This window comes from Castor canadensis, chromosome 9 (genome assembly GCF_047511655.1).
Source record: "Castor canadensis chromosome 9, mCasCan1.hap1v2, whole genome shotgun sequence".
In the NCBI taxonomy this organism is placed as follows: Eukaryota; Metazoa; Chordata; class Mammalia; order Rodentia; family Castoridae; genus Castor; species Castor canadensis.
The window spans coordinates 54,691,639-54,718,082 of record NC_133394.1 but is presented as its reverse complement, the minus strand read 5'-3'; the positions used below and the strand labels follow the sequence as shown (position 1 = coordinate 54,718,082).

Genomic DNA, 26,444 nt, shown 5'->3' with positions numbered 1-26,444 from the left:
GAAAAGAGTAGTAGACTAACTCCCTCCAAAATGTTGTCTCCTGCATCATACAAGTAAAGAAAAGAGCCCGTGAGTGGGAAGAGGAAAGGGAAATCTAGAAAGACAGGAGAAATGGGTTAAAACAAAATAATAAATTTTTTTTTTAATAAAATCAAAAACAAAAAGAGAATACAAATTTCTTGAGGGACAGCTTGCCGAACCTGCCCAAAGCTCACCAGCTCTAACCTTTCTACACCTCGGAAAACTGAACCGCTTTAGAGGCCTGTTTTCTCTAAATAGGGTGCTTTCCTGACTACATGGAGGGACTACCTGGACATGGGATATAAGAATTTCTGTTCTTTGCAGCTCCCAAGCAGAAATTTAATGTGGAGCCATTGCAATGGAATAAGCTATCCCCAAAACTACAAAATCAATGACTAATTTTAAGCTGTGGAAAGCCACAAAGAAAACAATCTCCCACCCTAGCAATGACAAAAAGGCTGGATAACTTATAGCCATATTTTTTAAGTTAAGGTCATGAGACATTTTGTGAGCTAAGGCTACAACCAGGAGAACTGACTGCTAAAGAAACCCAGCACAGAAGTCTTTCACCCTCATCAGAGCAGAGGAGAGGCAACTGCCTCAAGTGGGCAGAATGAAGACAAGTGAAAGAAAATAAAAATTGGGGGGGGAGGAGACCAGTACTGGGATTTGAATTCTGGGACTTGTGCTGGCTAGGCAAGCAATCTCTCACTTGAGCCATGCCTCTCGCCTGTTTTGTTTATGCCATTTTTTCAGATAGGGTCTCACACTTTTTGTCAAGGAAGCCTTGGACTATGATACTCCTACCTATGTCTCCCACATGGCTGATAACATGCACCACCATGCCCAGCTTGTTTGTGGAACACAGAACTAGAAGAAACCCTTCTGTTTTCTGTCTCTGCATGTGTACAAGTAGAGATGAGACTTTCCAGGGAACTGCACAAGCTGCCCAGGCCACAGATCCTCCTCACACAGGAGACAAAGCCTCTGGGTGGGGTGGGAACACCTGCACGTCCCAAGTCTACCTGCTTTCAGCAGACAGATGCCATCTTCTGAGGTGGGATGGGAAAAGCTCAGCAGAAGCCAGCAAAGTTCTCTGCCTCTGAGGAGGAGGGTCAGAGTCCTGCCAAAAATGTGTCTCTGCCTTGACCTCCAGGAAGGCAGGAACCTGCTCTGCCCATGTCCCCATGAACTTGAGGATGTCTGCTGATCCTGGAGGAAGACCAGGATCTTCTCTTATGATCCAAATCACCCTAAATGATACAAAGTGAAGCTCAGATGCCACCGAGAAGGGCCAGAAAACCTACCCACTTTAAGCCTGTGATACACAATAGAACTTTCTGTGGTAAAAGAAAGAAATCCATACTGTCCAAGTTGATACCCACCAGCCACATGTGCCCACTGATCACCTATGACATGGACTAGTGAGGCTTAAAAAGTGAATTTTTGATGCTATTTAATTTCAGCTAATGAAAGTTAAATTTTAAATAGTCACATGAAGCTAGTGGCAAGAGCACCGCAGCTCAAGACCTTCAATGGAGTCAGTGGTGAAGGTCATTCAACCCCAGGGTAGAGGCAGGAATGCTGAGAAAGCCACAATGAAAGCTCAGATGCAGAGCCCCTACCTGACTCTCACACTAGAGCAGGACATCAAGAAAGCCCTCTGAGCACCCAAGTTTTCTATTAGTCACAAACACCAGCAGACTATTGCTAGTGGAGGGACAAAGGCAGAAAGAGGAAGAGAGAGACTCATTCTGTGGCAAAGGCAAGCAGCAAGGTCTTGCTAAAATATGATGGTGAAAAGAACACTTGAGAAAACACCACTTACCCTCAGCCTCAGGCAAGGAACATGGTAACTGCAGCCCACTACAGGAGGAGCTCAAAGTCTGTGGTAACCACAGCCAACATCAAGACCCAAGTCTCCTCAACGACTGTCTAGACTGCTTACCCTTCACATTAATGGCCTACCAGAAGAAGAGGCATAAATAGTATTTGTCCCATTCTCTACTATTATTTTATATACAATAATAGATATCGTGATACATAAAAAGCAAAGCTTCCCATGGAAGCTTGTGCCATGGGGTGGCACAAGCCTCTAATTCTAGCAACTTGGAAGGTAGAGATCAAGAGTATCATGATTCAAGGTGAGCCAGGCAAAATGTTCAAAAGACCCCATTGCAGCCAATGGAGTGGCTAGAGTGGCTCTCAAGTAGAGCACCTGCCTAGCAGGCCAAGTTCAACCCTCAGTAACACAAAAAGAAACCCCAAAACAAAAAAACTCCCAACAACCCCCACCCTTGATCAAGTAATAGAAGTCAATATAAATGAGATCCAAAGATGATCCATAGGCAAAACATTAGAGAAATTAAAATAACTACAATTAATATGTCAGAGGATCTGTGAAAAAGCTGAACCACATACATGAACAAATGGGAAATTTCAGCAGAAATATGAAGCTACTTTATTAAAAATGTAAAATTTTAAATATTAAAAATTTGTTTTCCAAACAGCAATGCTAGAAATGAAGAACACGCTATCAAAACTGGGCTCCTTAAGTAAGCAAACCAGGCACAAGAGAGGAAAGAGTCACTGAAACAGAAAATATGTCAACAGGTGTTAGACTCACAAAGACACAAAGAGAAAAACAACCGAGATTCAAAACAAAAAACAAACAAGATAAAGACAGACTAGAACAACCTGGACAGTAACAGTCTAGCACGAGTCAGTGGAATGAGAAAATATTTAGTGGAATAAAAGACAAAAAAGTGCAGTAAAAGTGGTTTAGATAAGAAATGTTCCCTAAAAAGACATGTGTTGAAGATTTGGCCTCCACATTGTGGCAATATTGAAGTGATTGGATCATGAGGGCACTAACCTCATGGATGGATTAATCCATTGATGAGTTCATGGCTGAATGGGACATTAGGGGATGGGGCATAACTGCAGGAAGTAGGTCACTGTGGGTGTGACTTTGTAGTGTCTATCTTGGATCCAGACCCTTCCTCTCTGTATCTCTGCTTCCTAGCTGCCATACTATGAGGTGAATTTTCTTGTCACGCCCTTTCACCATGATGTTCCTGCCCTGCCACAGGACTAAAAGCAATGGAACCAGCTAACGATGAACTGAAATTTCTGACAAAATGAGCCAAAATTAGTCTCCTTCCTGACTTCTTAAAAATCTAAGCATAGACCTGCCATATGATCCAGCAATCCCACTCCTGGGGATATACCCAAAGGAAAGCAACACAGGTTACTCCAGAGGCACCTGCACACCAATGTTTATTGCAGTGCTGTTCACAATAGCCAAGTTATGGAAACAACCAAGATGCCTCACTACAGATGAATGGATCAAGAAAATGTGGTACTTGTACACAATGGAATTTTACTCAGCCATGAAGAAAAATGAAATCTTATCATTTGCAGGTAAACGGATGGAACTGGAGAACATCATTCTGAGTGAGGACAGTCAGGCTCAGAAGACCAAAAATCGTATGTTCTCCTTCATATGCGGACTTTAGATCTAGGGCAAATGCAGCAATATTGTTGGACTTGGATCACAAGAAAAGGGGAGAGCACAAACGGGAGATATAGGAATAGGTAGAAAACCCAAAACATGAAAGCGTTTGATGTCCCCATTCCAGAAGAACTAATACAGAAAACTTAAAATGACAGGTTATTATGAGCAGGGGACCAGGAACCAACGTGAACATCAGTTAGAGTTGAATCAACATAGGTCGTAACACATGGGTAAACTAAAGCAATAGTAGGAATCTCTCTGTATAGCTATCCTTAACTCAACTAGCAAAAATGCTTTGTCTTCCTTATTATGCTTATGTCTTTTCTTCAACAAAATCAGTGATAAGGGCAGAACGGGACCTGCCTGGATCTGAGGGGGGAAGAGGGGATGTGTGGGGGATGGGGCAGAGTGGAGAAATGACCCAAACAATGTATGCATATGTGAATAAATGAACAACAAAATAAAATAAAATAAAAAAGTCTCCTTCCTTAAATTGCTTCCCTTTGGTACTTTACCACAGAAAACACTGACTAACTCAGCAGGTAAGGAAGAAGTTTCTGCAGCAAGACTAACGCTGTTACTTATTTGTGCCTTAGCTTCTCATTTTTTTCAAAAAAGATCACAATAATAGCTACCACACTGGGTTTTTATGAGGCTTAAATGAATTATAAATTAAGTTTGAAGGCCTTGAAATTATTATCAAGATGTATTATCTGGCATGTAATTATTGCTCTTTGTGTTTCTTTATACTTAACTATTTGTATTATTCTCCTTAATAACTTTGTATTAAGGCAAAGACCAAATTAAGCAAATTGGAAAAAACACATTTTCTTAAGAAAACCCAAACTTTTTTTTTCCCCCTGCAGTGATTTAAACAGCCTTTCCTGTCGTACAATCAGGTCTGTCTTCATAATAAGGTGAAACATATTTTGGTTAACAATACTAGTTTCTGTAAAGGAGAACAAGGACTCCTTTGCTTATATGTTGGCATCTTTTAAATAAATACATTGCTGACATTTTTGTGACAACTACTCACATATAACTTTGTGAACTAATTTAAAACTTATACCTCTATTATAATGCTCACTGTGAAATACTGCACATTTACAGTACACTATCATAAACAGCAATTTAAAACTGTAACAGTTTATTCAGTAAATGCTCCAATTTCTAGTATTCATATGATACGCATACTATTATAAAGCAGACAAGAGCTCTGCTGTGGACTTGCTTCAACGAGTGCAAAGTTTCCTCTCTTCCCTATTGCAAGGACAAAAAGATCATTTTCTTGACAGGACCTCAGAGGGTTCTTTAGTGCACTCTGAACTAAAGTGGAAGGCCACACTATTATTATCTTGAGAAAGATATTATTATTATTATTATGTGTTTTCTCTAACGTGTTTCTTTCATAGCTAAGGTAAAAAGCAAAATCCAAGAGAAGGGCAAATTAGCATTGGTCTTAAAGAGATAGAACATGTTTCTTAAGATGTGGAAGAACATATCCTTTATATACAGACCACAAGCACTTTTAAAAAGCCAAAGTAAAAAGAAACTATGTGAAAGAGGATGCAGTGAAAAAATGTATAGAGCAAAATCAAGAATAGGCATTTAAAACAACATAAAATATCCATGCGGAAATTCCATACAGAGTATCTAATTTTGCCCTAAACTGAATAGAGAGCTACGTACTGCATCTGGATGTGGATGAGCTGCAGTTTTTAAAAGTGTGTGAAACAGATGCTTCAGTCTGGAAAAGTCATATATAACAAAATGACAGTAGTCCAGTGAGAGATGTTGACAGTGGAGAAAGAAAGGGCACCCTCAGAAAAACAAAGAAACACAGCACTAGGTGTGCCCCACAATGCACCAGCTACACTTTTGTGAGTCCAAGCTCTCTCAATAATTTCAATCATTTGCAACATCTTTCTGGCAAATATACTTGCTTACAAGTATTACTTAGTAGTCAAATGCTGACAGACTTGCCTCTATTCAATAATATTCCTATTACTGATAAATATTCTAAGGAAAAAATCTTTAGATTTCCTAATAATAAAATGTTAAAATCTATTTATCTGGCAGTCTGTGTCATTGATAACTCCTTAAAACTGGTTTATAATTCCAAGAATCAGGACCCTCTTGGTGTTTGGAATTTTTTTTTATTGATTTGCCTTTTAAAGAACTTATCTTCGAATAACAATCATAAATATAAACATATCATTGCAGATACATCACTTTTATTTTCTCATGTAAAGTTGAATATATTTCTTTTTAAATAACTATGATTTTTATGATCAGTGTTAATGAGACAGAATACAATCTTACCCTGGTGTGAGTACGAATGTGCATCTTCAGTCCGTCATTTTTACTGAATCCTTTTTCACAGTAAGGACATTGATATGGACGCTCACCTATGAATAAAGGAAGCCTCTGTATCAGAAAAATGTAAAGTTGCAGAGCATGCTCTGTGCCTCCATTCCTCACTCACTCAGATCTTGGCCACCATACGCACCCTGCTTCAAGAAGGGGCTCCAGCCCAGGCACAACTGAAGAGACAAAACCACAGGGGTGTAAGGAACACATACAGAGGCCTTTGCCCCTGGGAGACAACACTGCCCAGAACACCTCCAATGCTCAAATAAACAAGTCACCAGCAGAAGGTTTGCTGCTTTTAATATCTGAACCCAATTAAATCTCCTAATTTTAAGATTTTACTAAAAAGTATTTTATATTAATCAAGTTTTTGTCACTGCACTACTCATTACAATGGCATTTATTTAACTGGTTCATTGATAAACTTTGTTTAAAATGGTTTCATATAAATGAATCTGTCTTAGAGCTATGAGTTTCAAGATAACTTCATAAAACTGATGTGTTAAACAGAACCATTGGTATTTAATTTAAACTATGTAACAATTGCTCTATATTTCAGCTATTATCAACTATTTCTCATCTACTGCTAAAATTTAGACAACAGCTAAGATGTATTTTAAGACAAGTAAACACACACAAACACATCACATTTTTTAAAACTTCTGAGATGATATAATGTAACAAAATTTAATATCAAAAAGGAATCTGAAGATGCACTCACAATAAGGCCTAGTTATTTAGAATAAAAAGTAGTTCAAAAATCACTAAATTTATTCTTTCATTGGCAATGGGCAAACATGGCAGGATACTAAACTTTGATAACATCCAAAAATCAATAAAATAAAATATTTCCTTCAGCAAATATAAACCTTTTGATCCTTCCTCCCCTTCAGAGCCAGGCCTGACTAACAGAGTCTGCTCTTTGTCTGTACGACTATGTCCCACAACATTCAACCAGGCATCACATGCATTATTCCATTGAAGCCTCTTCCTGGGTCCACCATGAGCTCCTTGTTGCTCAACCCAATGATTACATTTCAGGAAAGGCCTTTCCTAACCTCCTTCCTGTTTCTGACACTGTCTCATGGAATGGACAGCTACATTCCCGGGTCTCAAGGCCAACCTGTGGCTCTGACATGTGGCCTTATACTGATCACGAGATTAGCATTTTCAACAGTAGCACTGTGTGGAAACAACTACAATGGAGGCTGCAACAGAGTGGTATTTTCCAGTCTCTCCTCTTTGAAAGATTGTCCAGGACTCTCCCTTTCAACTGGACAAAATGGCACAAAATGGAAAGACATTAAAAACAATGTCAGCACAACAAGAACAGGTCTCTTTAATGAACTATCTAGACTTTCTCGCATAGTTCTATGTGAGAAAAATCAACCTTTAGAATTCTTCTCTCTAATAGTTATGACTGTAGGATCATGTAGATTTTCACAGTTGACAAAGGTTTATAACATCTAGGAAAATATAATCTAATTTTAAATATAAGTGGATATTATGTCCTTATCTTAATTCTAAGTTTCTGTTGAGCCCCAGGCTCTCTGTAGACCTATATGTCCAGCAGGTATCCTCATTTGGATATCTCACAAACAACTCAAATTCAGCATACATTATTCTACATTCATAGTCTTATCTTCTCATCTTGTGTGTTCTGTACATTCTGTCCTGATTAGTTGTAACAAATTCATTCAGTTTGGTGGGGAACATGATGGATTTAGCACTTTCATGCATCTCTAGGAGTCTGAAACAAAACATCAGGTATGTGGCTGCAGGAGAGGTAGGTGGTGTGGAAAGGCAAGGGAGGGAAACAATAAACAGAAACTAGGTGAAATCCAGAAATATTGAACTTTAGATCTGTAAAAGGAACAATGAAATGTAACATCAGGCAATAAGCAAAACAGTAGGGAAGAGGAAGAATTCCCCTCAGCCGGTCTTTAAGTAAAAGAGAAAAGGAAAGCCTCAGCAAGCTGTGCAAAAACGCAGTTTGAGATCTGTCATCTATGTAGCAAGCAGACGATGGAGTGGAGCTCCCTGCATTTTCTAGCTTGCTCGATGTGCCACAGTGAACAATCATCTTAAGAGAGTTCAAACAGTTAAACCTGTTTCTTGGTCAGAGAAAGCAGAAGCCTGCATTTTTATATCTCCAAGCCCAAAAGGCTAGCAAACAACCACCTGAGAATCAGTGTAAACCCAGGGAACTGGTTGTGACTTAGACTCAGATTTACAACAGAGGAAGTGTGAGTCGCTCTGCAGAGAAAAAAGGAAGACACTTACAACTTGGAACTGCGGTCCAATCTTTGGGCAGAGGAGGGGGGACTAGTTGTGTATGAATGAATGTGCAGGCTGGGACAGAGAATTGTGGGGCCAGTGCATACAGGATCACTCACTACCTGTGTCTCTCACTCACTAGTGCAGATTACTTTGAGCTGAGTCTTCTATACTCTCAGAGCCCCAGAGACCCCTGATGGAAATACAACCTGCTTGGACATTTATTATGCCCATGTGAATATTGGCAGACCACCTCTGGTGCAAGGGGACATCTGATCAGATAGCCTGAAGCTCAGCTAGCAAGAGCAGCTTGAGGAAAGCTCCTATACTTGCTGTGTTTCCAGGTCTGGATACAGCACAGGTCATTGTAGCCAGCACATTTGCAGGAAAGGAAGGGCAGGGTTCAGTCTGCAAGCAGCTCTTCCTAGTCTACCATGTTTGGACTTCAGAGAGAAAAGGATTCAATATACTCCTGTTCCCCATACCAAGTTAACTACAAAACAACTACCCAAAGGGTGCGGGGAACAATGCATCTATGTAATGTACCTACTCAGAAAGTAAGAAACACTGACTTTTTAAAAGTTGTTTTGCCTTGCCCTATATTAGTTTTATTGTATTTTCCCTATTAGTACTTATACACTCATGTTATATACTTTCCTTCTGTTTCTTATCTTGCTTCATGTCTCTTTTTTCCTTTCCCTGTGCCCCTTATTTTTATTATTCAATTGCTAATACTTTTTAAACTGCTAGATTATACTGTAAATATCAAACTACCTTTCTTTTCTATCTTTATGTGGGTTTAATCAATGTTTCCAGTTGTTTTGTAACTACACTTAAATATCTCATTTGTGAATTTTGCTGTTATTACTGCAGTCTGTTCGCTTCTCTGAGTGGGAGTGGGAACTGTGACTCAAAGAGAAGAGTGTCCACTAACAGGAACCCCACATATAAACATAACGGGTATCCATCCCAAAAGATGTGCAAATCACAATATAGAAACACAAAAAACTTTGAAGAAGCAAGAAAATATGACTCCCCCCAAAGTTTGTAATTCCTCACTAACTGAATTCAATAATACTGAAATGGTTGAAACGCTGGACAAAGAATTCAGAAGTATAGTTTTAAAAAATATCAATGACCTCAAAGAGGATTCAAGTTAGTAAATGAAGTGTGGAAGTCAATCCAACATTTGGATGAGAAACTCAATAACCTGGATGATAAATTTAGCAGAGACAGAGAATGTGAAAAAACCAGAAATTTTGGAAATGAAAAGCTCAATATATCAAATTTAAAGACTCAGTGGAAAGCACTGAAAGTGGATCAACCAGAATAAAAAAATATCAGGGACTGAAGAAAAGGTTGAAGAATTATTACACTGAGAGTAATAAGCACTGGAGGAGCAATCATGACCAAAATTTTCAAGAATTCTGGGACATAATCAAGAAACCAAACCTAATAATCCATGGGGTAGAAGAAGGAATGGAGATACAGACTAAAGGTATAGAAAAACTATTCAATGAAATTATAGCAGAAATATCCTCCAAATTTAGGGTAGCAAATTGGTATCTAAATATAAGAAGCATTTAGAATTCCAAATAGAGATGACAAGAAAAGAATCTTTTCCTATCACATTATAGTTAAAATGACAGTACAGAATAAAAAAAAATTAAAAGCTGTAAGAGTGCCAAGTTATTACAAAGGCAAACTCATCAGAGTTGCATCAGACCTCTCAACAAAAAACTTAAAATCCAGGAAAGCATGGATTAATGGATTTTAAGCCCTGAAAGTAAATAACTGCCAACCAAGGATACTATATTCAGGCAAAGCTAGCTCTAAAATTAGTGGAGAAATAAAGACCTTCCATGATAAGCACAAACAAAAGCAATTCATCAAGTCACCATTTCAGTAGATATTTTAAGGAATCTTACACACACATAAAGCAGACAATGACAGTCATGAGCTAAGGAAAGAATAGCTTTCAGAAGAAGAATAAACAAGTAACTCTACAACAAAATTAGAAATAAGGGCAAAATAGTTTCTGTGCTGGGTATTGAGGGGGTGGGGGGAGAGGGCGGAGTGGGTGGTAAGGGAGGGGGTGGGGGCAGGGGGAGAAATGAACCAAGCCTTGTATGCACATATGAATAATAAAAAAAAAGAATAAACAAGTAAGAAGTAGGAAATAAACTTGTTCAACTCAGCACACCAAGGAGCCTCTAAAATGAACAGGAGAGAAAGAAAAGAACAAAGAGTACTCAAATCAACTAAGAAAAAACCCAACAAAGGTACAGGAATTACACATATCTCTTCATACTAATCCTAAATATAAATGAACTTAACTCTAATAAAAGATATAGATTAGACATTTTTAAAAAATGAGAACCAACTATCATATGCAAGAAACACAACTCTATGAAAAAGACATGCACAGATTTAAAGTGAAGAGAAAGAAAATGATATACCAAGTAAATGGGCTCCAAAATCAGGCTGGAGTAGTTTACTTATTCCCGCAAAGTAGACAAGCTTCCATAAGAAAAGGACTAAGGTAGAAAAAAGAATAGAGATGAACCAAATTGGGCTATAATATATATACATATATATATATATATATATATATATATATATATATATATATATATATATATGTGCTATAAGAAACTCCCTGTGTAGCTATTTTAAACAAGCAAAAATGTCATTTTTTTTCTTTTACAAAATCAGAGAACAGGAGGGTGGAACAGGTCCTGCCTTGATACCAGTGGGAGCAGAGGTGGGGAAAGGGTATAGGAGGGTGAATATGGTGCAAATGCTGTGTAACATGTACACAAATGGAAAAATTCTATCTGCTGAAACTAATCCAGGAATGGGGGGAGGAGGGTATGAAGGAGAATGGTGGAGGGGGTGCATTCAAATATGATATATTTGATATATTGTAAGAACTTTTACAAATGCCACAATGTACCCCCACCCTGCACAATAATAAAAAAAAGTAAAAAGAAAAGAAACAAAATGAGTCAGAAGAGATAAAGAAAGTTACTACATACTTATAAAAGGAGCAATCCATCAAGAAAGTGTAATGATTATAAATATACATGTATTGAATGCAAGTGTACACAATTTCATATGGCAAACACTACAGACATTAAGGACAGACAGGTCCAGATGAAATAATAGTGTGAGATTTCCATAACCCACTCTCACCAATGGACAGGAAAATTAACAATGAAACTTCAGAGTTAACTGTACCATAAATCAAATGAACTTCACAGACATTTACAGAATATTTTATCCAAAAACTATGGAACACATTCTTTTCAGCAACCTATGGAACTTTCTCCAAAACAGAACATAGTTTGCCATGAAACAAGTGTTAAGTATAAAAGATGTAAATAATTTATCTTACAAGATCATAATGGAATAAAACTAGAAATTAACAACAACAGAAACTACAAAAATACACAAACAAATAGAGCTTACACTTTTGAATGATCAGAGGCTCACTGAAGAAATCAAGAGGGAAATTAAAAACTTCCTAGAATCAAATGAAAATGAAAACGCCACTTACCAGAATCTGAGCTACAGTGCAGGAAATTCTAAAAGGAAACTTTATAGCTATCAGTACCTAAATTACAAAATTGGAGAGATCTCAAATAAATAATTCAATAATGGAACTGGTAGTATTAGAAATGCAAGAATTAGCCAATTCAAAAATTAGAAGGAAAGAAATAATAAAGCTCAGAACTGAAATTTTAAAAAACAGAAAGAATAATGCAAACAATTAATAAAATGAAGAGTTGGTTCCTTGAAAGGAGAAGACAAACCCTTAAGCAAACGAACAAAAAGAAAAAAGACCAAACCAATAAAATTAGAGGTGAAAATTAGAAGTGAAAGGAGGGATATTACAACAGACACCACTGAAATCCAGAGGATCATTATGGAATATTTTGAAAAATTATTCTTCAATAAATTGGAAAACATAGAAGAAATGGATGAATTTCTAGACATCCACAATCTACCAAAATTAAACCAGGAAGAAAAATTTAAAAGCCTAAACAGAAGCATAATAAGCAATAATAAAAAGTCTCTGAAGAAAACCACAGGACAAGATGGCTTCATTGCTGAACTTTACCACACCTTTAGAGACGAACAACAATGCTCTCCAAGCTAGTCCATAAAATAGAAAGGGAAGGAATGCTACCAAACTCATTCTATGAAACCAGTATTACACTGATACCAAAACCAGATAAAGAAAGAACAACAGAGAAATAAACAAAAGACCAATTTCCCTGATGAATACAGAGGCCAAAACCCTTGCAAACCAAATTCAACAACGTGAAAAAGATAATACACTATGATCAAGTTGGTTTCATACCAGGAATTCAAGTATGGTTCAACATACACAAATTAATAAACATACTATAGCACATAAATAGACTCAAGGACAAAAGTCACATGATAATTTTAATAAATGTAGAAAAAGCCTTTGACAAAATCCAACACTTCTTCATGACAAAAGTTCTAAAGAAACTAGAAAAGAAGGCTCATACCACAACTTAATAAAGGCTATATAGGACAAAACTATATCCAACATTATACTGAATGGGGAAAAACTAACAGCATTTTCTCAAAAATCAGCAATGAGGCAGTGGTGTGCATTATTACCACTCTTATTCTAGTCTGTGCTTGAAATCTTAGAACAGTAAGAGAAAGAAATAAAAGATACAAATAGGAAAGGAAGAAGCCGAACTTTTCCTGTTTATAGACAATAATATCCTATACTTAAGAGACCCTAAGTTCCACCAGAAGTCTGTTAGATTTGATAAACACATTCTGCACAATAGAATACCAGTAGCTTTTCAATACTCCAACAATGAATTCACTGAAAAAGGAGTGAGGAAAACAATGCCATTCATAATAGCCTCAAAAAAATTATCCCTAGGCATAAACTTAATCAAATATGTTCAAGACTTCTATAATGAAAAGTACAAAGCACTTAAGAAAGAAACTGTAGAATACACCAGAAGATGGAAAGACCTCCAAAATTCATAGAGTGGTAGGATTCTGTGAAAATGGCTACATTACTGAAAGCAGTCTACAAATTCAACGCAATTCCATCAAAATTCCAATGACATTTTTTACAGAAATGGAAAAAAATCCAAAAATCAAATGGAAACACAAAAGATCCCAAATAACCAAAGCAGTCCTGAGCAATAATAGCAGTATAAAATACCTGACTTCAAACTCTACTACAGACATAGTAACAAAAACAGCATGATATTGCACAAAAACAAACATATAGACCAGTGGAATACTACAGTAGACCCAGAAATAAGTCCATGTACCACAGATACCTAATTCTTGACAAAGGTATCAAAAACATACAAGGGAGAAAAGATGGTCTCTTTAACAGGCATCTTGGATATCTACATGTAGAAGAATAAACTAGATCACTATCTGTCAACTTATACAAAAACCAATTGAAATAAATCAAAGACCTTTATGTAAGACCTGAAACTCTGATACTACTACAGGAAATCATAGCAGAAACACTTCAAGATATAAGGATCAGAAATGACATCTTGAATAGGACTTCAATACCTCAGGAAATAACAGCAATAATTGATTAATGGAATTGCATTAAATTACAAAGCTTCTGCACATCAAAGAAAATCAACACAGTAAAGAAAGCCTATAGAATTGAAGAAAATATTCATCAGTAAATTTATTCATCAATAAATGGAATCTACACTGAGATTCCATTTCCTATAATCAGAATGGCTATCAGCAAGAAAATAAAAACTACAAATGTTGGCAAAGATGAAGGGTTAGGAAGGAACTTTCATATACTGGTGGGTGGGAAGGCAAATTAGTGCCACCACTATGGAAATCAGTGTGGAGGGTTCTCAAAATACTAAAAATAGAATTATCATATGATCCAGCTATATACTTCTTGGTACATATACAATGGAGCTTTATGCCATCATAAAGAATGAAAATATGTCATTTGTAAGAAAATGGATGTAACTGAAGATGATCATGCTAAGTCAAATAAGCCAGTATCACAAAGAACAGTATGCATATTTTCTCTCATATGTGGAATCAGGATAGGGGGAAGACATGTAAAAGGGAACTAATGGGAGGAAAAGGAATAGGGAGGGGGAGTAAGAAAGGATAACAAGTGGGTGAATATAATCAAAGTACATAATATGTGTATATGGAAATGTCGAAGCCCATTACTTTGTGCAATTAATATATGCTAATAATAATGAAAATAAAAAAAGAAATTCATCCCATTATCAAAAAAGAAACTTGGTAATAAAATTGTAGTGCTTATGGGACTCATATCAAATGAGTAGATTTTAGCTAATACGCACACAAAAAAACAGGTAGCTATGTGAGATCATGGGCCTTAATTTGCTTCACAGTAGTAAACTTTATATTGTATGTGTCCCACATAAACATGGATGCTTTAAGTACACACAATAAAATTTATTGAAAAAAATAAAAACTTAGAAATCATCCAAGATACCCCCTTATTACTTCCTACGTTCAGTCTCTAAGTCATACTGATTTCATTCCTAACACCTCTAGAATGGTTCTTCGTGGTGATGATGACAAGAATAAAGACAATTATAATAGCAGCGTAATTAGCAACATCTGCAGCAGTAGTAGGGTGCAGCAAGGACTATCATTTATTGAGCTATTAATCATTTAAATTTAACCTTGCACACAAGAAGAGAAAGGACAGAACAAAAACACAGCAAAATACTAATGCTAATGGTGGTAACTACTACATCATGAAAATCCAGATAATTTCCTATTTACCTCTTCATGAAGGATGAAAAATAAATTTTTAGATTTTACTTTACTGATAATAAGGAATGTTCCTTTCTATTTAATACCAACTGAATTCATCAACAAATCAAGATTACAGGTAAAAAAAGCATGAAGAAAACAGTAAAATGGTCCACACTAACATAAAAATATTTGATAGTTTTTCTCAGAAATCAAAGGCAATTTAATATTCACAGCTATTTGCTTTGTATCACATAGTTTTATGTGTGGTCTTGCTTTACAAATACCTACAGAATAGGCACCAAACAAAAAAATCAAAGGCTTGAAGTCATCGGCTAAAAGATTATCTGTTAATTAAGCATAATAAAATATCAAAGTTACTATTTTTTCTTTCATTACAGGTAAAACTGATTAAGCAAGGAGCTATAAAGAGAACTAAAAATTTTTAGAAAAGGAAGCACAACAAATTCATTTCTTATTTTACCAAGTGTTGTAATGTAGTAATTTTCTCCATAGCCATGAATAGGCTAGTTTCTTTAAAGGCATTATCTTTTTCTTCCCTTAAAAAAATCTGATTGTTCTGGGTATGAATACTGCTTATTCTCTTTCTAGCTGTAATTCTGAAAAAGATATTTGACCCCATTGAAACTTCACAAAATGAAATAAACTATATGCCTATATAAAAGTATAAACTATATTTTTACACTGAATGAGATTAAAATCTACTGTTTTCTTTGAACACAGTAGAAAAGGGGTTATGATGGTAACTATAGAAGGCTGACTCCAAGTGGATTTTAAAGGTGCTACACAGTACATAGCCCACAAAGTTAATTCATTCATTTATTTTACAGACTTTTTTTGGAACATATCCATCTTTTAGCTGTCCTGGATTTCAGGAAAGCAGTTGCAAATAGATTAAATTATGTGAAAAAATCAAAGAAAAAAAAAAAAACAACCCTGGGATGGAGATGTAGGCAGGTGAAGAATTTCAGCTCATGTCATTAGGAAAGGCAAAATAATTGAATAAATGCAGTTCCTTGATGCATTTGATTCAATCGCATTTTGTAGTTCTTCATTTTTGAATCAGGAATATTTTAATTTTCTTAGCTTGAAATAAAGTGTCCTCAAGTTCTTGCTGCTGGCACACCTGAGATGGAAATAGTTTAAAAGTATTTGAATGGATGTTCATAAGGGGCCTCCCAAAGACAACTAGTAAAATGAACGGTATGAAATGAAGCATCTAGAAGCCTTATAGTGAACCCTGCCAAAGTCCAACCTAGCCCCAAACAAGTCATTGTGAGTCTCTGACAAAAAGTATTATGATAGCAACCACCCATCATTGGCAAGTATGGCTTAAAAACAACAGGAAGAGTCAGATCCTACTTTAACATATATTTCAGTTTAATATATGATTTTAAGATTCTAATTCATTGACATTGGTGTTGTCCTATGCAATATAATTTAATTAAAGAAATTAGAAGAAATCTAGCCCTCACCAAAGGACTAACAACATACTAGTATTAAAACGGCTCATCAAAAAATTTGTGAAAGGAACTTAGACTAGCAATGCACCGTAATGATAAAAGCATCCTAAAGTCATGAAATCTCTCAATATCCATGTACTATCACCTCAATGTCCAACATCTTGAGTAAAATCTTTCCAAAAGATCTATGTTTACAGGCCATGAAATTAATAAGGAATTCTTTCAAGGTACTGCAGTCTAGGTGTTCTTAAAATAGACCATGGATTTAATTCAAAGAAGTGAACTTGACCACTCTATCAAAAGGGTCTGCAGTAAAACTTTTGATCATATCACTAAATACATTTAATGAGTAGACTTTATTACTAAGTAATCAATCCTGAAGATTAAAAAGTATACAAAATGAGATTGATAATAAATTATTAATTTAAATATACTTAGCCAATGTGTTCTATTTTTAAGATTTTATAAACAAGTAGGACAGATTAATATTTAATTTATATATACAAGTTTTAAGAGGTCTGAGTAAAGTACAATTAGATCATTTTCAGATAGCATTGTAAACCAGATGTGGTGGTGCATGCCTGTAATCCCAGCAATCAGGAGGCGAAGACAAAAAGGATCTAGGGTTGTTGAGTTTGAGACCAGCCTAGGCTAGATAACAAGACCCTTCCTCAAAGAGTCAAGGGATGTTGTGCAGTGGCAAAACACTTGCCCAGCACGCACAAGGCTCTGAGTTTGAACCTCACCAATGGAAAAAAAAATTAAATAATTTTAACTTTTATTTTTACTTTGTCATTTAGTATGTTTCAAAACACCTACATACATTTCAAAGAACTCTCACATAGCTTCAAGGAGATGTTGAAAGCATACACACAGGGAAAAAAAAGGAGAAATTTAAAATAGAATAAAATCAAACTCACTCACTTTCCATGATTACAAATTAATTAAGGCTGAAAGATTAAATTAAGTAACACTTAAAGATATGTGACCTGTAATTTTACTTTTTACTTTGAGTTTCAAACAAAAATCATTTGGGGAGATAGCAACACTTTCAGCTGAAAAAACAAACTCAGAAGTTTATGTTTCATGAAGAAATAGTCTGAGATGTGGCTGAACTTTAAGACACATATAGTATAGGGGAACTCTACATTTATTTTCGGAGATATCAGAGAACTGGCCTATTTTGCTTTTGTGGACTAAAGAAACTACTATAAAACAGCAAACTAAATAATTACGAATAAAAATTAAATTAGGTGAAAGCTCTTTCCCAGTTCCACCACTCCAACCCCTTCAACTTACTGAACATCTAATAAATTAGAAATATACTACAAAGGGAAGTGAAATGCTACACTGACAAATGGGAGTAGCTCAAGTTCATTCTTGGCACCTTCCTGTGAACTGAAATACTTTTTTTTCCTCCCACAGCCAACAGAGCCATGAAACCTCACTGACCTTGCTGAACCCCACCTTCTTACTCTTAGAATGTTCCTATTAATCAAACCTGGAGGATTCTCATCTGATCTAAACAAGTTAAACCTGAGGACATCATCTTTTAAAGAAAGACAACAAAATCCTGAACTTAAAATTTTACTCTTTGAATGTTTACAAAGATACTCTACCTTTAAAAGTTTAAAGAGTTCACAATTGTAAGGAAATGGGCAATAAAATGTAAAAATCAAACAAGAGAACCTTTACTTCTCAAAATGCTTCTGCTTTATGAATTAAATCATGTCTTTTTTTTTAATGCATCCATTTCCTTAAATGATGCATTCTTGTTTTAAAGAATCTTCGGGATGCAGCATCCCTCCCTATTTGATCAAACTGAAAGTGAGGCTCATTGGAAAGAAGGAAGAAAAAGGACAGAACAAGTTCTCTCTTGTTCTAACAGTAACAAGGTGGGGTTCAGGGAGGTCAGTGGGGTTTCATTGCTCTTTTGGCTGTAGGAGGAAAATAAAAGAATCTCAATTCACAGGAAGGTGCCAAGAATGAACTTGAGCTACTCCCATTTGTCAGTGTAATACTATTTCAGATTATTAATCTGAAATAATAAAGAGCTTGATTGGTTGAGAGCAAAACAAAAACTGAATTTTACTAATGAAAAATAGAATATGACATAGAAAACAAAAAGAACAAGAATTAATGAATAATTTTAAACTATAATTAAGTAGGAAAAAAAAGTCAAATATCTTCTATTGAAGATGCTATTCTTTAGCCAACCAGGTACATAAATGACCCCTTCTAAGTTGTCAAAGGGAGCAAGATGCCCTCCTGGGGCCATGGATGTGAGTGCTGGAAAAAACCAAGAGAACTGCTTTACAAACAGCAGAATGAGCTGGGCAATGCAGATACTGCCAAGTTTTAAAGATTCTCAAGAGACAAAAACTCTTTCATCAATGTTCAACACTGCTACAATAAAGGGCAATTTAAGGTAATGATGGAACTGTTCTTAAATACTGATTTAAGTTTTATTGTTAGAAAGTCAGACTTTGGTGGGAAGATCACGAATCCTTTCCCCCAGTAGTTTTCATTTTGAGGAATTTTTACCATAAGTTTTATTTAATCTGATACTTACAAGCATTTGTGAACAGTGGTTGTGGAGTGATTTAGCAGTAAAACCTTAGGTGCCTGCACACAAAGGACCTTTGCTAAATAGTGTGGGCAAGGGAGAATCAAAAGTATGTAACTCTGAGAACCTAGAAATCATTTTCCCTTTAAAACGTGAGAAGCTATAAAACCTTCTGCAGCCCTGAAGAACAGTTCAAATTTGGAGAAAAACAACCCAAAGTTGTTCTTGGGAGGGAAAACTTGCACACCGTGGCAGAAAGCATACACTAGAAGAAATTAAATCTTCAGTTTTCCTACTCTAAACAAAATGGCAGTACAGTTCCTGTGCATGTTCTACTTAGCATGTGAAATGCCCTGGGTCCAATCACCAGCACACTCACAAAGTTGATGGCCCAAATTTAATAGAAGTATACTACTAATAATATCTAATGATTTATCAATAGATAAAGCTACTGAAATAGAGCTGATGAAAACTGTGGCCTAAAACATTTCCTTCCATATTTCAAGATCCCAATATATCAAAAACTGAAATAATAAAACCACAAGTTACACGAAAGGTAGTATATTTCACTAACCCATCATCTAATTGAGTCTCTGTGACAATATTATTAAGTCATTTGTTGATTCTTCAAAACAGTATATTCCAGAACATATGGCACTCTTTCATTGTTCTCTCTGTGCTTTCTATTCTATGACAAACTTTGATGTAAGCACTATAATTTTCAATTAGCAATAATCATGCCTCAGATAAACCTTATTGGCTATGATACTGTCACAAACACTCAAACTGCTTTTGCTGAAAAGCACTTACTCCTTACTTGGGCCCACAAATTAACTAAAAACAGGAGAAGCTTGGCATCCCTGCCTCCATTCTGTATCTGTCTTTGCTCTAAGTCATTCTCTTTGCAGTCACTTTGCAACCACCTTGAATTCCAGGAAAAACTGATAACATATTCATGGCAAGAGACAGAAACTACACCCAACAATAGATCTTTTTTTGGATGGGCCAGGCTCTAGATTAAAAGCTCCAGAACCTCTCTCATAACAAAAACTGAGATAATGACCAACCAGAATACACCTGTGACTGAACTATTTATGCATACCTTTTGTCCTCTGCCCCCAGTTCTTTTAAATCTATAGCTCATGTCTGTATCCTGAAGATGAGCTGAATGCTTACTCTGCCTCTTCCCACAGCATGTCCCAAGCCCTGTAATAAACCTCCTTTCTCTGTCTTTATCATGCCTCTTTATTTGGTGTTGAGGGGCAGGTGGCTGGACCTAGCATATGGAATCTCAGGAGTTGGGCCTTGGGTCTGAAACTCCGGTTTCAATACTGCCACCAAACAAAATTTAAGTACTAATCTTGTCTTTTAAAAAATTAGGGCCTTTGAACTGGAGCATGGCTCAAGTAGTAGAGTGCTGCCTCACCAGCAAGCATGAAGGCCTGAGTTCAAACCCCAGTACTGGAAAAAAAAAAAAAAAAAAAAAGGAAAACATGAAGCTCTTGAAGTATACTAAGGAAATTGTTTATGAAGATTCTACACTTAGCAATTATAATAATTCTTACATTATCTACAGGTAAGAGAACCTCTGGTTTGGCTTAATGTTACTCCTGAACCATTTAGAAAATAAATATAGCAGAAAAATTCCCTCAGTATATGGAGGTCTATAAAAATGTGGAATGCATGTTTAAACTTTCATTTGTGTTTGTAATCAATTACCTGTCTTTTTTATTTATTAATAATGTCATTATTGTCCTATAATTATTTACAGCTACTATTTTTATAATGGAGAACATTCTAAGAATGAAGTAATTCCTTTAGAAAAGTATTACAGAAAAAAATAACTACAAATGTAACCCAATTATAATGCACCAATCCTTTGTTTCAAAGCTGAACACAGGTATTTACCAAAAAAATTAAATGCTTCCAAACACAGTGATTTATTACTACATTCAAATAACAGTGTGCAAGTCAGTCTGGAACAGAAGGGATAACACAGCTGGTATCTGTTAACAAGGAAAGTTAGTTGGAACTCTAGGCAAGTAATTAACCTCCTGACCCAAAGCTTTAAAAACCCAAAAGCAGTTCCTAGAATTTCTTTCATAATTTATGAACTGATGGAATTCATGTCACAGTCTGTGATTCCCTTGCTGTGTGAACCCAGCTCTCACTGACCCCAAGAAGCTATAAACCCCTAAGAAAATGTGCTCTAACATTTCAGCTGACCTACACAGTGCCATCTCTATTGTTCAGCATAGGAAACTAGATGATAAATTACATAGCTGCCCACTAGAAGCAAAGCTAAAGGCTTGCCTTCACTGCATACGACAGCAGCATCCTGCACGTGCACCTTCACTCACCTACGGCCAGAGCCCGTTTGACAACAAAACCTCATCATGTCCTAGAGATGATCTACACCTGCTGTTAAAGTGTATGAAAAGACAGACATGATGACACTGCGAACAGAGGGCCAAACAACAGATGAAGTGACTATGAGTACCTGTGATTAAATACAGGCAGCCAATACTAAAACAAAGCACATAATTGAAAGTGACACCTCACACTGTGCTGGGTACTACACAAAGTTCTTCAAATATACCTTCATTTGTTTCTTAAAACAACACTATTGGGACTACTATTATCACTGTTTTTCATCTGAGAAAACTAAGATTTGAAGAGATAAAGCAAAGTTCATTCAGGAAGGAAATAAAATATAGTTTGAACCTCCAATCTGACTCCACGATCCGTACTCTAAATATAAACTACTTTTCAATAATAAATAAATAATAATATAATAATGATAAATAAGTAGAGCTGATTTTATGATTCTCAGTGGGAACCTAGCCACCTTTCAGAAGGATTAAACATGATATGATGAGAATTGGCTTCTTCAGAGGAATCTGAATGTCCTCTAAGCAGCACCACTGTAAGAAATAAACAGAAAGACAACACAAATCTGATTATCTTAAAATGAATACAAATCTTCCTGTTGAAACAACCAGACTCCAAGGAGATGGAATGATATCAAGTTATAAAGCTGGATGTTTAGGAACCAGTTTTCACTAGCAATGAGGTAGCATCTGCATTTGCTCAACTGTTGTAATTGCAGAAACACCCCACTAAACATGTAAATTTCAAACAGGAAATACTGAAAGGATAATACAATGAATACTATATATCTGTACTTAGGTTCAGTATTTGTTAACATTCAATCATATTTCCTTGCTTATTCTTGTTTTTCTTTTTTCAACATATATTTTTACATGTACTTCTTCTCCCTGGCCCATTTGAGAATAAGATGCAGAGATAGTTCACATAAATTTCTTTAACATGGATCTTCCAATAATAACAATTATTTGTATAATCATTATATAAGGCTAATTTTCCACTTTAAATGTATTATTACACAAGAAAATTACCATTACAGAAAAATTAGAAAACCCTAAGTTAAAACTGTCCATATTTACAGCATATACATATAGACAGTTAGTAATTTATGATATAATTTTTAAGACAATAATATACAAATGTTATTTTTACAAAAGTCTACCATTATTTTTATAACATCTTATTTCATTTCTCTTGTGTTAATACATTCTATAATAATCACTTCTGTCATAAGACCAACTTCTAGATACACCGTAATTTATTTAACCAGCCCCCTCAATGTTGGATATGTAGGCTTTTTTTCCAATATTTTGCTACTATAAACAGTTCTTCTAGGAACAGGACAATATTTTTTACATAAGAATCTTTATTGCCCATAATCTCTTTTAGAATTTAGGAATGAAACATACTGTAGATTTCTGCCTAATTCAAAACGTGGTACAAATTTTAAAAGCCAAGAACAAATTTTGACAGAACAAGGCAAACTAAACTTATGAAAGGTTATTTTGGAGACCACTATGATTTAATTTCAAGAAAAAAATTAATGGGACATACACAGTTCAGGATTCAAAATACAACCTAAATAATAAAATCAAAAATAATTTTTTTTCAATTGAGTTTTCCTTTAGATATTTATTTTAAAGAAGGCTGAACCCGGTGCTGGTGGCTCACGCCTGTAATCCTAGCTTCTCAGGAGGCAGTGATCAGGAGGATCGTGGTTCAAAGCCACGACCCTATCTCAAAAACACCCATCACAAAAAGGGCTGATGGGGTGGCTCAAGGTGAAATCAGGAGCATATCCATAAAAAATACATTAAGATTATAATTAAGCCAAACATGGTATTAAATTAATTCTTTATCAAGAGTCAACCAAGCTTATGTTAATAAGTTAAATTATGAAAATTTCAACGTGTTCAACAATTTAAGATTTTGATAAAATTAGAAGATAATGAAATTGACAATTATCAGTATTACTATAGAAAAAAAACCTAAGAAGAAAATAATTACAAAATTATACCATTCAGTCAAGTCTTTCCAGTCAATTATTAATGAACATACTTCATTTAACTTGCCATATGACAAAAGGACTTTAGAGACTAAGTTTATGACACTTAGGTGACCATCTACTATGAACCAACACTGTTTTACAGACATGATTTCATTTACTCTTCACAAAAAACCTATGAGTTAAAATGAGCTTAGAGAAGTTAAGTAATTTGTTCAAAAGTAAATAACTAGTAAATGACTAACCAATAGCCAGAATTGCTCCTGGCGCTCTCTAGTCTCTCAAGTAGTAACTTTCTGTCATGCAAAGCTGACTCCCATGGTGGAAGATGACAGAGTAGAAAACACACTGAAACTTGCCTCCACTGAGCAGGTGGTTGTTAGGTGGAGAAAGTCATTGAGTCTCACTGGGACTCAGAGAACCCTAAACCCTTATTAAATGATTTCAATTATCATCATATTTCAAATATCATAATATTGTAGCAAAGTTCAGTCTTTGCTATCTACCTGTAAATTTTAAAGTTCTAAAATGTAGCCAGTTGGCAAACCTCCTACTCATCAGATAGTTTTCTTAAAACCCAGATTCCAGCAAAGGCAATGACAGGGAACATTAACATGTTTCATCAAATGACAAAAGCTTAAGAATTTATTATCAAGAAAGCCACAACAACATTTGGAAGCACTAACAATCTGGTGAAAGAAATGGTTCCAGTGACATTGAATGGCCCCTGTGAGCTGGTAGTCATTTCCAAGAGTCACCACATTCTTCTCTACCTCTTCCCCAACCCCTCTTCTCTCTCTCCTTCTCTCTCTCTCTCTCTTTCTCTCTGTCACAAACACACACACACACACACACACACACACACACACACACACGCACGCACGCGCATTACTCTCTCTCTTTTTCTCGCACACACCCACAGGGATCTCCAAGACTCTGGCACAAGGTCTGCAAGGTCAAACTACTTTCATAAGACTAATATGTTACTTGCGTTTTCACCATGTTGACACTGACACTAATGAAAATAATATCATCATTTTCATAATAATAAAACATCTGGTGTCTTGGTATATATCAGCTCAATGGCCTCAAACTGTAATACTACTCATTATATTTGTCACAGTAGAAATAATTAACAGTTTCACCTCAGAATATCACTGATGAAATAAAAATTATTAATTTTATCAAGTCCTAATTCTTGAGTACTGTCTTTTTAATATTCTTGTGACAAAATGAAAATTAAGCTAAAAGTATTTGTACTACATACTAATGAATGTAGGTTGTATCTGTCAAGGAACATCATTTTTACATAAAGAAAACTATGGTTATTAAAGTTTGACTATTTGATGAACATTTATTTTTTTAATACAAAAGATGTGAGCCTGTCATTTCAGAAAAGGGAAGGGAGGAAGAGAGAGAGGGAGGGTGGGAGGGAGGAAAATATTTCTTATAAAATACAAGAATTAAAACAGGCAAGCAACATTTAGAACTTTAGTAAACTCATTATGTGCTACCACATTGAAGGCTTCTAAATACTCAGATGGTCTAATGAGATCAGTGCAGTGATATTAACAAATGTACAAGATTTGTATAACTCATTGAAACAATAAGTTCCGAATTACCCACGCATCATGTTACAGAATCATTCATGGGTAAACGATCATTCAAAGTGCAAGAGATCAAGTGGTTTTAATGTAACACAACAGGAAAAGAGACAATTTTAGGTCCCACACAACAACCAGCCTTTTAAAACACTACTAGTTTTTGAGTTTTATTGCAGTAACAAATAATACTCAAACTTATTTGACAAAGACTATCAAAATAATCTCCCCTTATAACTGCATCTTGTGTGAAGTAAGGAATTCTGCAACTAAAAGTACATATTGTAGAAGGATGAATGAGAACCCAACTGTCTCCTCTTAAACCAGACAGTAAAGATTTTCAGACAAGTAGAATGTCTCTATTGTCATTAAATGATTTCTGGTTTTGAAAATGCAGTATTTTTTATAAAAATATGTTAATATGTTAATAGGCTTGTTATCATTATTTTTTAAAATGTTTTATTAGTACATGATAGTCAAACAGGGGGTTTCATTGTGACATTTCCCTGGTTTGGTTCATCCCCCTTATTTTCCCCTTCTTAAAATGATTTCGACAGGTTTCAATGTTCCATATTCATACATATATAGAAGCATCTCAGCAATATTCACTCTCCTTAATCGTCTTCATTTACCTTCCTCTTCCTGCTACCCTCTCAACATGACTGGTTTTACATTCCTATACTTCATTGTTTCAGGTTCTGTTCATTGTTCAGGGGCTTTTGCCTTGGCATTTTAAATATATTGTACTTTAATAAGTCTAACCCCCTCTATTGCTCTTCCATATCTTCCCCCCACACCCTGTATTGCTTAACAGTGTTCGGTGTATTTCATTATGTTATGTCTTATTCCTACATAGATGTGATGAATTATTTTCAACAAAATAATAACTGTTTTTACATTTTCTAACATGATAAATAGCTTTAATTGCTAATATGGTAAACAGCTACAGATATAACCCAAATAAACAAAAATCGTCCAGGATGCTCAATTATTTTTAAGACTATAATGAGATGATAAGGCCACAATGGGTACACTGCTGATCACAGGGCTGTGCTCCAAAGGGTTGCTCCATCCTCACTCATTGTTCTGGCTACTTAACTGAATCCTCCCTAAATAATATATGCCTAAATACTTCCTGAAGAATAGGTCATGATCCTTTACCCATGTCATGTTGCAACACAACCATAAATTGCTAAATCTAACATTAAGAATAAAATCATGTGGCATAACAAAATTAAAAGAAGAGAAAAATGAATTTATGGAACTCAAAATAGTAAGAGATCTGCTGTCAGGAACAAAATAATTATAAGAGCCCATAAAGTCAGGTTGTAGCTTGGGAAAGTAAATGGATGTACATCCTTTAGGGAACAGGACAAAGCAAATAAAAGAAAAGCCAAATACCATTTGTCCACACAGGCAAGGAAAT

At 35.5% G+C, this 26,444-nt stretch overlaps 1 protein-coding gene and 1 pseudogene across 4 annotated transcripts in view; both read right to left on the bottom strand.

The window, feature by feature from the left end:
* Window positions 1-26,444, bottom strand: part of Prdm5 (PR/SET domain 5) — a 212,912-nt gene that overhangs the window by 48,372 nt on the left and 138,096 nt on the right. For 3 of the 4 annotated variants that reach the window (XM_074041652.1, XM_074041653.1, XM_074041654.1), the window contains one exon: window positions 5,861-5,946. The exons of the other annotated variant lie outside the window; for it this stretch is intronic. In XM_074041652.1, coding sequence (XP_073897753.1) covers window positions 5,861-5,946 — 86 coding nt within the window. The remainder of the gene's footprint in view (window positions 1-5,860; window positions 5,947-26,444) is intronic. 4 annotated transcript variants of the gene reach the window in all.
* On the bottom strand, window positions 19,727-19,811 carry LOC141411105 (U4 spliceosomal RNA; annotated as a pseudogene).